This window comes from Columba livia, chromosome 20 (assembly GCF_036013475.1).
Source record: "Columba livia isolate bColLiv1 breed racing homer chromosome 20, bColLiv1.pat.W.v2, whole genome shotgun sequence".
NCBI lineage: Eukaryota > Metazoa > Chordata > Aves > Columbiformes > Columbidae > Columba > Columba livia.
In genome coordinates this window covers 5,000,619-5,013,597 of record NC_088621.1, presented here as the reverse complement: position 1 = coordinate 5,013,597, position 12,979 = coordinate 5,000,619, and the positions used below count along the sequence as shown (strand labels likewise).

The 12,979-nt window shown below is 48.3% G+C and overlaps 1 protein-coding gene across 6 annotated transcripts in view; it reads right to left on the bottom strand.

Annotated features, from left to right (window-relative positions):
• SLC43A2 (solute carrier family 43 member 2) overlaps window positions 1–12,979 on the bottom strand; it is a 29,709-nt gene that overhangs the window by 13,310 nt on the left and 3,420 nt on the right. For 4 of the 6 annotated variants that reach the window (XM_065036421.1, XM_065036419.1, XM_065036420.1 and 1 more), the window contains exons 3-5: window positions 6,627–6,816; window positions 5,560–5,615; window positions 4,767–4,843 (exon numbers count right to left, since the gene is read on the bottom strand). In XM_065036421.1, the coding sequence (XP_064892493.1) occupies window positions 4,767–4,843; window positions 5,560–5,615; window positions 6,627–6,816 (323 nt within the window). Of the gene's footprint in view, window positions 1–4,766; window positions 4,844–5,559; window positions 5,616–6,626; window positions 6,817–9,524; window positions 11,432–12,979 lie in introns of those variants that run through there. The other 2 variants (XM_065036423.1, XM_065036424.1) reach the window with 2 other exon arrangements.

Genomic DNA, 12,979 nt, shown 5'->3' with positions numbered 1-12,979 from the left:
AGCATATAAGGCAAGAAAATCTGGCTTGTGTCACGGTAGGACCAGCGTGTTTACAACACAAGTATTCCTGTGCAGGAACACTTGAGGATCCATCTGGTTGTTTATCATCCCTCTGTCTCACTGCAGAGCTTCCTATGCAGTGCAGTCTCCAGGTCCTCGGATAACCCCGGCCAGGGAACAGCAGCAATGATGTGCTGAGCCTGCCGGTGCTGGTGAACCCCGAGCAGACGCAGAAAAACGCTGCGCTCCTCTGCAGCGAGGATCCCCACACCCATCCCCGGATCCCTGCATGCGGGACAGCTGCCAACAGGCTGCTTTCAGGAGCTGCAGACAGGAAACGGCAAAGGATCCAAAGGTTTCTTACCAGGCAAAAAAAAACAACCAAACAAGCACCACACACACACTCATTTTGGAAGCAGTGGCCTAAATACACACCCCAGAAAACAGCATCTGCAGAATACAATATCTGCAGGTTGTAAAAAGGCCAGTCGCTGCCACCAAGCAGGGCATTTGTTTAATCTCAAATACCCCAAACATAAAATAATCTCCAGAAATTACAACAAACAGCTGCTCCTGCTAGGGAGCTGGGAGCAGGGCAAGAGCTCCACAAACACAGCTGCTTTTTGGCTTGGGCTGGTTTTCCCCAGATATGACAAAAAGCCTTTTTCATGGAGCAGATAAGCAATGCCCAAGTGGATCCTCCTGCTCTGAGAGCTACTGGAGATGTCAAGCACGCCTGAAAAGCAAGGAGTTGTGTTTGGGATAACCCACATCTGCTTCTGTTTCGATGGCACAGAAGTCCTAGAAAGGCTAGAGATTTCCTAAAATCTTACTTGGCACCAAACAAGCAGCCAGATTAAAAAGAGCTGGACATAGGAGATTTAAGATCTTACAAACCCCACCAAAGCAGAAACTGCAAATTCTGAGCACTTGGGAGGAAAAGAAATCTGAGAAAGGGTAGGAAAAAGGGGTAGGAAAGGGTGTAGGAAAAAGGGGTCCAGATCCAAACAGAAAGTCTCTGGGAGTGCAAGTGCCAACGCTGGCAATGCCTGTGCAGGTCTCATCTAGAGACCAGCTACTAAAATAATAGACAATACTTACTAAGCCATTTTCCATGCTGTCTTTATAGCAGCAAGCATAGGAAAAAAAATAACCACAGAGAGAAATAAAAAACAAGCCACAGAGCATGTGGGCTCTTTGTTTTTCTGCCACCAAAAAGATCTGATCCTCATTCTCATCTTATCCCTGCAGGCCAGAAGGGACGACTCCACCAACGTCTGCCCGTTCTGGTATGACAGCCTCAATTCTGCAAGACCTACAATGACAACAACTCTTACGCTTTCTGTTTAAAGGTCAATAATACTCAGTGTATTATTAACTTTATGCCCCGTCTGAAAGATGCTAACTTAATTTTGCCATACCATAACGTTCTTCCTGGAGCCCCTTTTTACAGGTATGCAATCCTAAACCGATCAAATAATTTCTGCTTGCAGGTTATTTTTTCATCTGCCCCAGAGTGAGTTTAAGACCTTTTTTTAATAATTTTTTTCAGCTTTTTCCTGGAGACAATCCATATATAAAAGATACCACTGTAGTATTACCAAATCCAGTTGTTTTCTCCTCTTGCAAGGACTGTTTGTAAGAACAGTGGAAAAAGTCACGGGATTGAGAACTAGACGACTGGAGAACGGTATTTTTGTTCAAGCTAAACTTTGTTTTTGCGATCGGGGGTATATTTGGAAGTTGTACAGACACTAAAAATATATTCTCTAGGAAAGCCTCAAACTGCCCACTTTGTCCAAAACACATAGAAATTCCTGTTCCCATTCTCCAACAAACAGAAGATCACAGAGCCCCAAGTTCTCCTAATATTTCCAAGCAGGGAAGATTCCCTGCGCAGATATTCCCCCAGCTCTGATTAAAGGGTGCTGTTTGTAGCAGCAAATAAGAGCAAAGCAGCTGTAATTCTTTGAAAGAAAAACAGGACAGAAAACAATCTATAAAAGGCTCTTTGTGGTAATTTATCACACATGTTTATTTCTTTGCATGAAACAGCTTCGGAGCAGAACCAGCGCCAGATTCCTGTGTTGCCGTCAGAGCCGCCACCACCACAGATCTGTTTCCATTCCCACTCTTCACTTATATTGGTGGAGACCGAGTCACGAGGCAGAAATCTCCCCTCCGCATTTTAACAACAGGCACAGTCTGACCTTGTTCCCAGAACTGGGAACAGCACTGCTCGCTTGCTCCCCCTCCTCGCCAAGCCACAACGCACCCAGCAACGGCAGCTTGTTCTGCCTCCACCACTTGCCGTGTGCTTTTGTAATACCCTGGGGACTTGTTACTGAAAAAGGCTTTAAACCCAAGAGACAAAGCTTTATGGAGCACTGTGCCAGGCCGTGATCCCCGGAGATCTCGTTTATCCCTTGCACAGGCACCAAGGATCCCCAGCTCCTGCCTTCCCATCAGATCACACGGTGCCCACGCACACAGGTGTCCCAGGAGGTCTCAACACCCAATGAAGCCACACAAGTTGCAACACCTGAGGAGCATCCCAACCCCATCCCTTCACAGCTACGAAGCAGCAGCTGTAACCCGCCTGGGGTGGCAGAGGACCAGCCCATGCACCAGTGGGTTTAACCCGCTTCCTGGAGCACTTCAGGTCACCAGCAGCTGGCAGGAGAAGGAAAGTCACCTTGCTTGGACTTGTGTGTGCACGTGTGTGCTCAGCAGTCAGTGCCTGTGTCAGCCAGAACGAGCTCACTTGGCACCAGAAGACGATCAGTGCTCAGCACCTCTGTGTAATGAATGTCCTTAAAAAGGTCTTTGAGTGTCCCCTTGGCACAATGCAAACCACACCACCCAAAGCCTGTGAGCCACAGACCTGCCATCTGCATGTCCCTCCCACACTCCATCTCCATGGGCCACCAGTGGAAGGGATCCACAAGAGATCACCATGTCACCAGAGAAGATGGCTCTTGACACCAATTGTGAGCATCCTGGCTTGCAGGCAGAAGCATGCAGGGACAAAACTGCTGCCAATGAGCAAAATACAGCTGCTTTTAACACCACAACAGCTACATTGTGGTGCAGGTGAAGAAGTGCTTTCCTCCCACTTTAGGCTATTTTTACTCGCATTCACATGCCTCAGGTACCAAAATGCCTCTGTGCAGCTCTGTGGGGGGGCACAAGCAGCTACATCTGAACCTGGCTTTGAGAAGTCAGGCCTGAAGACACCTCAGCTCTTTATAAAACACATGACTGCAGTCTGGAGGGGACGGGCTCCACCTGAGGTCTCCCTGTGTGAACTCACAGCATCTCTACTTGCTTCAGACCTCCTCAAGGCTTGCATCTCTTCTCTGAAGATCTGACCTTTTTCCTGCTGCTGTACTTCCTTAGCACTGTGGAACTGGCTGACTAATGAGGGTGCTAATAAGTGGCTTTGCTTATTTCTAGTGCTAAAAGCCACAGTACAGCACATCCAATATATTTCTGCCCTATCCTTGCCCTCCATCCTATCATCACCAGTGGCTCTAAAATCATTTGTGACCCCTTAATAACGACCTGGAGATACAATAACCAATGCTGGCAGCAGCAGGATGGGAATCCTCTCCTCTCCCACAGCAGTACTGATGTGCTCCTCTCTTCCTTGCTTTTATTTGAAGCGTGGAAGGATGACATTTGCCCCATAGTTCTTTGGGACTACAGCCAAGGCTTCCAGTGAAGATGACTACATACGAACGAGACAGCGACATCTGCACAGAATGTCGAAAGCTTTGAATATATGAAAGCAAGAGCAGCAGCAACATCCAGTACACAGTGATCTGTAAACTCAGCCTCTGCCAAATTTAGGTGTCAGAACCAGCACCTGAGCCTTGTTCAGCCAGTGCCTAAGCCTTCTTAAATTAGATCTCACCTTAACAAAGTTTTACTTCAACAGCAAGTTCAAGGTAATGCAGTTCAAATCTGAAAGTTTTCAGCCGCAGCTCAAGAAACATCAGTGCTTCCCAAACTGTTTGCTGGGAGACTTTCCACCCAGCCCTGTTTCAGCCACACTGACAAGGATCAGGGTAATGAGGTGGAAAACAAAGCAGCTACTTGGATGAGGATACTGCTTCTGGCTCCAGGCAAAAAGAACACCAAAATGCAGAGATCCAGCTGATGGTTGTTGATCAATACTTGCAACACAACCCATGGATTTAAACAGGTCATTCAGACGGAGCTGAGTGCATTCAACAATGCAGCATTTCTAAGGAAACCTGGAAGGGACACTCACTCTTCTGACAGCAAAAGCTTTTCTGCCCAAAAACAACCATTTTTCTGGGGTGAGAAGCAAACTGCACTTGCAGAAAGCTGGTTCTACCCAGCAGCAAAGGTTTGTGCCCCACTGATTCTTCCTGCAGTATGTCACTGCTAAATCTAGTGCAAACACATGTCCAGCCTGTGCCAGGTAGCTGAGCACTACATGTACAGGCATATGACAATGTAAGTCCCAGACAAAAGCATTTCCTTTTTTCTACCCCCCCATCTTCACCCAAAATGCAAGGTGGAGGTAAAGAAAGGACTGAGGGAAAAGAAAAACTAAAGCCTTAGAATAACCACCTGGTACTCAGGCTTTCAGGTAAAAGAGTGACTGACCCTTTGTACCAAATAAAACCATGTGTTATTCAAGCCACAGGCAAGAGATTCACTTTGTTCTCTCCTCCCAGCACAGCTCACAGCCAGAGTAGAAATAAAAGAGAGTCAGGTAATAATTCTTCACTTACCGTAAGCGATGTGAAGGTCATGCACATCCCACCAAAGCCATTGAGAGCCAGTGCAATGAATATCAGCACAGACAGAGCTGCAACAATACAGAAAAACACCCTTAGCCTTTACTGGCTTGGAGAGGGAAACGAGCCCTCAGGGCTTTAGTCTTGGCATGTACAAATCTCAGTGGATCAACACCCCCAGGGCGCGTGATGCTGTTCCTGACCCAGCGCCCATCTGCCCAGGCACACAGTGAGGGAAGGCCAGAGCTCTGAGACAGCTCAGGGTGGGATCATCTCTCTCCTGGATGGATTGGTCTCTTTTTAATAACAAACAGACTTGTTGATGCAGCTTGTCTGAAGGGGTCTTAATTGAAAGAACTGGATTCAGAGTGTCACCCTCCTATCTGGTCCCGAGAAGCAAGCTCCACCTATCCCTGGTGAGAAAGATGATTACACATCATGCTCTATTAATTATTTCCCAACCATGAAAGAGCCATGAACTTGTTTGGAATTGCTCCTTTACGGCACCTGGTCCTGCCCAAACACAAAGCTGAGAGACCTGGCTATCTCAGATTTGGCCCTTGTAATGTTCTCCACTCATGGTTGTGAAACACCAGCCGTTCCCAGAGCCACTCAGTTCCCAGAGACCAGCAGATGCTCCGCTTGCGTCCTCAGCAAAACCCCCGTACAGCACTGGAAATGTGACAATCGGAGCACACGGCACCATGCAACACTGGTCTGCTTCCCCAAAAAACCCCAAGCCACATCCCCAAAGCCCTCCCAGCTCAGCAGAGAAAAGCCAACTTACAGTCTGGGTTACTGGCGCCGTACGCAATCAGCACACAGGACACAGCAAAGCAAGCACTGAAAGGGAACCAAAACCATGAGATTCTTACAAACAGCCTTACAGTGAATTCTGTATGTTTCTACCTCCTCAGCACCTCCATTAAGCAAGTACAGTATAATTTGTGTAAGAAGGAGGGAAGCTGGTGACTTGGAAAGAAAAATCCAGGGAAATACCCAAATATTACAGACAAACCTTGCACAAGGGCTGAGGCAACTTTTCCTCCCAGTACTGACAGAGCTCCTGCTGGATCCAAATTCCCTACTGGTTTTCCAGCACACAGCTTTGCCAGCCCCCACCTTGGTTGACCCAAGACAGCAGCAGTCTTTGTCCTGAGACCCAGCTGTGGTCACAATGATCACAATGACAGATCTCATCTCCTCCTCTCTAGCAGGGTCCAAGTCAGAGACTTGCCCTGGTTTTCTGCCCTGCCTATGGGCCAGTTTGGTTTCTGGTACAGTCCAGAGCACTAAAGCTCAGCAGTACCGGGGTCCAGTGTGCCCAGCAAGTCACTATTCCCTGCACACCATGATGGAAACTGCTAAAAACCGTGCTATTTGAGGCAGGAAGCAACACCACATAGCAAAGAAGAGACCTAGAAAAGGCAGGCAGGATGTGTTTATCCCCAAGTTAACTCCCCAGCTTGCAAACGATGATGTAACATCTTGGTTTTGTGCCGCTCAGGCCACAGCTCCCAGCTCAAGGAAAACAAAAACCAAAAATTCAACCCTTTGTGACTCAGAGTGACTCTGCTCTTCCTCCAGGCTCCATCTGGCCTGCGGGGACAGAGCTGAAGTGTGGACATGGAGTCCCAGGCCCTTCCCATATGGAGCAACTCCCTGTGCTGGCTGTAATCATCCCAGAGCTGCTCCAGTGCCATATGCGTGGCCAGTACCTCCCAGCCCCATCCCTCATACAGCTCCTGAGGCTGCAGGGACCCGTGACAGGCACAGCACCCAAACAGCACCCACCTGCCTCAGATAACACATTAATTCACCCCTCAACCCACCCGGGGAGCCCAGGACACCAACCTGCCGAGCAGCCGCAGCTTGCGAGGGCCATACTTGTCCATAACAATCCCCAGGGGGAGTGTGATCGCGCTGAGCAAGAATGACCCGATGGTGAAGGCCAAGTTGAGCATTTCGTCCTGGGCGTTGCAGGAAGGCCATTTGTGCTCCGAAGCTGTGCCATTCTCCTGCTCAGGGCTGCCGGTTGTGTTTCCTACACGGGACGACAGAGGATCGTGACTGCAGTGATGGGGCTTGCAGCATTGCAGGAAGGTGGGAAGAGAAAAGCCCTGCAGACAGGATGCCACAACACACTGGGCATACACCCTCACACGCCATTTTTTATTAAAATCAGTGAAAAACGGAAAAGAGAAAGAAGAATAGCAGAAGGATGTGTGAAACCTGATGAACCAGCAGGGAGAAGGGAAAGGATGCACAGGCACCCAGGGGACAAATATCCCAAGAACAGCAAGGTAACAACCTAAGGACAGATATTCATTAATTTACAATAACAACCATACAAAGCCCTGGAAATTACAGGGAGCTCAACCCAGCAGAATCTGAAGTGAGTAATACAAAAATATGGTCCATCTAATCTGCAACTGGCATGTTCTCACAGATCTTTTCCCCTAACTAAACTGGGAGCAATAACTGCAGCCAAATCCGTTATTTCTGGTGCAGACACAAGGCTGACAAGGCCTGGCACGGAACAACAGGCTGCTCAAACCACGAGCTTCCTACCCGCACGGCAGGCAGCAGGATGAGGGATGGTTTGCAGCAGCCACCCCGCTTCCCGACCGCTGTGGCTCAGAAAAATCCTTCCTGGATTTAACTACCCTGTTCCCAGGAGGGCTGGCAGCTCACCTGCCTTCTCTGTTTCTTAAAGGATTGATGCATCTTTAATTTCTGCCCCATAATTAGCATTTTCTAGTCTTTCCAAGTGGGTTTAGGTCGTATAGATGGTGTGTTGCTAAAAAAAATGGAAAAAATTATTCCCTTTTCTTTGCAGCAGCAGTTTTGCCACCTCACATCAAGTCTGCTCCTGTTACAAGCGTGTCCCAAGGTGGCTACAACTCCTCATACCTTTAGACTTTCATTAACCTAGAACTTGGTGCACTCCGCCCCTCCTCCCAATGCTTATCTGACTTACAACTAACTTTGCTGGTATGACAAAGCACTTGCTCTCTTACTGCTGCTGCAAGCCAGTGACATAAAACCCTCCTCCATATTTAATAATTGATCTGACAAAGTTCAATATTAAAGGAGGAATAAAGAGAGAAGTTACCTACATAACCATCTGTGTGAAGCAAGACTAGAGATTCCAAGCAAGCCCTGGTTAGTTAGTTAATTAGCCGGAATCCCTCACATACAAGTGACTTCACATGGGCTGCTTAGTGTGGCTCGTGGAGGAGATCCCCTTGGCCGCTCTTGCCCTCCCGGAGGTCACACAGCCCTGCATTGCAACTTCTTCCCAAGTCTCAGCACCACTACTGTTACCAGGTTCACCCTGGTTCTCCCAGCTGCCCAAAACAACCCTCCCAGCTTTTGTGTCCACTGCAAACAAATCACACCCCACCTTTCAGGTATCAGCAGGAATTCAGACATTGGTATCTGAGGCTTATGAGCTGCCTGCAAACCTTCCTCTGCCCCTCCCAGCATGGTATTTTTTTCCATTTACATTTCTCTCACCCACACCTTTACCAAAATGGTTTCAAACTGCCTGTGGGCAGTGATGTCTCTTTGTTTCTTCCCTTTGCCATGTGCTCCTGGCTGATAACTTAATCTGTCCTTTCTCCTGCCCTGCTAGTCACAGATTGACAGAGTAAGCAACAAAGATATCCCCAAAAGGCCACCAGCATCCCTTCTGCAGGGAGGACAGCCTGAGGCTCCCAAGTCACATCCTTAGAAATCAGCCCTGGACAGACTTGGGAGGCAATCTGCAGTTTTCACACTACATTGTGATCTTTTTCATCCATCTTTCCCTCCTAATCTCCTCTTGGTGTGGCCCAGGATCTTAAATAGTGACCTCTGACAGCATCTCCATGGGGCAGGCACAGGGCTTCACCCACAGCATCAAGGCTTTTGGGGCTCTCTACAGAGACAAACTCATAGGAAACAGATGTGGGTGAGAGGTTAAACTCGGGAAAACAAGGGGAAAATGAAGAGTGACAAAGTAGTCGTGGTTTGCCTGTGTCAGCACTCTACAGAGATAGTTCAGCTGTGGCGTGGAAGAAGGGTGGAGGAACACAGAGTGCACTGACCTTATAACTTCTGGTTGCATGTGTTAAAGAGCCACAAAGAAATGACAAAACAGAAATATTCATCATTTAAAGCTGAGTGGATGAATTACTGTTAACATATTGACATCCACAGTTGCAACATGACCCCAAGGAGGTCCCATAGCATATGCCTGCTAACAGGCCCTCTGACAGCTGCAGGATGGGCAGGCAGAGAAGACACAGCTCAGGAAAAGAAAACAAGGGAACTTGGCCCTCTCTGAAGACTCACTGCAGCCAGGAAGGCTGGGAACAGGGCACCAAACTTTAGTCCCTGCTCCTACCAAGCACCTTGTTTACAGCTGCTCATCGCCAGCTCCAAGTAGGGGCCAGGCAAGAGCGCTATGTGGAAATGCAAATTGTTTGTGAAAATAGAAGCAGCCCCTGAGCAACAAGAGAAGATCCACTGAGGCGTAATGGAAACGATTCGAGCAGCACTTGGCACCCTGACATCCTCTCATCTTTTTCAAGCCACCTCCATAAATAGAACATTTTGGAGGGGCTGCAGGTAGGTACAACATGCACGGGGTCCAGCCAAGAGCTGGATTCACATCCCAGCAGGTCACCAGCACACAAGAGCGAGTGGCAGCATAAGACACACAGCTAGGAGCAGTTTAATGGGCAGAGAACCTGCCTAACTACTCACCTACCCAATGCACCTGGTTATAGCAAACAGCAGCTTTCCCTCAATCACAGCTCGGATCCTGTTCCAGATCAGTGCACGGTGCGCTGCTGAAAGTCTCCTACGTGCCTGTCTCCATCTGCAGCAGTGCTTTGGGGAAGGGCTGTCTCTGTGCCTCCCCAAATTCTCCTGCCAAGTCCACCCGCGTGCAAACACGCCAGGTCTGACGCGCACGAGTGCCACCCGGGTACAGCAGCAGCCCAGGCTCGGCCCACGTGCACTCGCTGCTGCCTCACTGTCAAGCCAGGAGAAGCTGCAAGTCTTTTATCAGCAATTACAAGAACATACTGCCTGTTTTTACAGCTCTCCCCCTACAAGCAGCAGGATTTCTACTGCCCAATTAGTAGTTCAAGTTACTATTTAAAGCATGACAGCTTAGGTGAGAGGAAGGCTGCCTTGGTAATCATTTATGTCAAGCTCATCGCTGGGATTTGTTCAGGTTGTTACCGGAACATTTAAAAGTCAGCCTTTCTCCCAAATTAAGTGCTGTAGGTTTCATGAGAGGGTCAATCATTAACTACTCTTTGCTGACCTCTCCAAATCCCAGGTACACACCACATTACCAGAGGAATGAGTCTGGCTTTTTCAAGAGCGACTGCCATCTCAGACAGCAGAGAGGAGGTTTCCTTTCATCTTGTTTCACAGATCAGACTGAGCCAAGCAGGCAAGACACCCCCAGCCACCCTGGCAATAGCTCTGTGGGACACAGCCTGTACGGTCTCACCTGCCCTTTTTTAAAGAACAACAATAAGGTGGCAGGGGGCAGGAGAAATCAGGGCCAAGGAGTCTGCGAGCATTGGTTAAATAAATAAATAAAAATCACAGTGAAAGACGTGCAAACAACTCATCTGCAGTCTGCCCACATAAGAACATGTTTTCTCTTTTCAGGATGGTGTCATACTTCTGGGAACTGGGAGGAGATGTTCTTGCTTTATACCGCTGCAAATGCAACTTATTCGGGTTTCCCTCTCCGCCTGCCCATCCGCTTGCACCTCCAGGAGCCCCCTCTGGGCGCCCAGCTGAAAGCCTCATAAAACTGAGGCACAATTTCCAGTTAAACTCCCATTCTCTCCCCAGCTGCGGTTTCATTTTGCAGCAATTCTCACCCAAGGCCGGCACCTTCCCAAGCGGCTCTCCGGTCCCACCGACAGCTGCTAATCAGCACAGCGTGTTTCCTGTAGAAATTGAACATTTACCACGTTTACTCTTTTCCTGTTTACAGGGTCTCCTGCGCAGCCTTTCCACAAGCCGTTGTCACATCTTACCAGCTTGGAAGAGACCTTCAGACTGCAAGTTCCCCACCACAGACCCCAAATAAATAAGTGCAAAGAGCTGTAGGGCAGCACCTTCCTCCTATGCCTGTGTTAGGGTGCATTAATTCACCCTAAGTGAATTATCCTATTGTCCCTTTGGTTTTCTGTGACCATGTCTTACAAGAAGGGTCTGTGTCCAACTGGCTCCTTATCGCTGCTCTTCACGAACAGATTAACAAGTTCAAGATTTGTTTTTAAACATGTCTCACACCCAAGCCTCGAGCTTCCCAATCCCAGTAACATCGCAGCAACACAAGACCCTGAACAGATCAAGTTACCCAACAGCTGATAAAGCCCAAATCCTGATAAAAACTGCAGATTCAGCATTTGCACCAAATAAAAGATGCTGCTTCAGTTGGTTTAAGGCCAAGTAGTAGTGTAGTAAAATTAAAATGGGAACAAAGTGCCTCTACCAGACTCCTCGTCAGCAAATTTCAAACATACCTCTCAGGATGTGGCCAAACCTGCTGCCCAGAACGGGTACAGCCCCCCAGTCAAACCCTGTTGCACAACCGCTTCAAAAATATGTTATTTTGATGTGGATTTGGGGTTGGTTTTTTTTTTTTAGGTGTCCATCTCCACCCTCAAGCAACTGATATAAGAGTCCAGCAGACCCCAAATGTTTGCACAATGGCCAAGTAAAATCCAACAGCAGAAGGCAAGGGCAGGCAGGGAAAGGGAGATTCAAGGGGAGGACATGGAGCCCTTCATGAATCGCAGCCACTTTCTGGGCAGCTGCTGCTACCTTCAGAGAGCAGCCTGTAGAAGGGACAAGGTCTAGTTCTCTCTTTCATTGGAAGGCATCACAAAGTGCAAGAGCTTTTGCTGACAAACATAAAACCCTGCCAAGAACCTTCGGCTCATTAGGAAAAGGAGGTTTTTTTTGCAACACTTCCCTGCACGCAGCAGCATCAGGAACAACAACAGCCACCTACTACTACTTATAATTTGTTTGCACTCAACCTTCCAGCCAAGTGCCCTCTCAGGCTGCAGGATTCAATGGGTTTTGCTTAGAAAGGCAACTGCTGAGCCAATGAAGGTCAAACCCAGCTTGGTGCTGGTCATTGGGTGACTTCTTCCCTATCAAATCACTGAGATTATTACAATGACGGCAAAAACAGAGAAAGTAAGTATGGATGAATGATGAAACTGGCATAAGTAGTCCTCAGCTGGTCACTGAGTTCAGCGGTGATGGTCAGATATTTAAGGACAATAAGAACATTTGACTACGTAAATTTCAGGGATTAAGCTCTCTTGCCTCAGGGCACACATTGGTCACGGGGAGGCAGGAATTGCCCCAAGGACAGCAATTTCACCACTGTCCAAACACCTCTGTGGGAGAGCCAGACAAACCACACACTGGCAAACAAGAAGCCAAGGTGAATCTCCCCAGTCTGGGGCAAAGGTGGATGAATCAAAAAGCAACCAAAGCAGACAGCAAAAGGTGGGCATCACGTGGAGCGGGGCTCTTGTCAGCAGGGCACAGCTCAGGTAAATGGCTGGTTTTGGAGACAGTCAGCATTTGCTTATCAACTGTCACATGTTTTATCTCAGTGGCAGAAAGCCCCACCTGAGAGGTTTAATGCAATCTCTTACAGGCCTGTGACAATATCACCAGGGCTTGGTGAGAACAGAACAGCCTTGAACAAAGGTTCTAAAGGGACAATGGCAGCCAAGGACTCTCCCTGACGCAGCCTGAACATCACTGGAGACCCCGGTGACACGAACACGTTTGGAAGCATTGAACTGCGCTATAAGCGGAGAACAGGAAGGAAATCAAGCAGCCAAGCAACAGTTGGTAGAAGATTCAAACACGTGTGTGTTTGCCGGGTGCACTAACCCAGGCTCTACAAGACTGAGGCCCACAGGTACATAAAGCAGAAGATCATAACAAGCAGCCATTGCATGATGAAAAGAAAAGTATAATCACAACTATTCACAGTCACTTTTTGCTTGGACTTTTTCCCCCACATTTCAGATTTCCCCCACTATTCTCAGCCATTACCCACTGAGAGCTCTGGGGTCCATGCTCTTATTTCCACCTCTTTCTTAACCTACTGCTTCCTCCTCCATCTCCATGCTCACCAGCTCTGGATGAGCTGATCC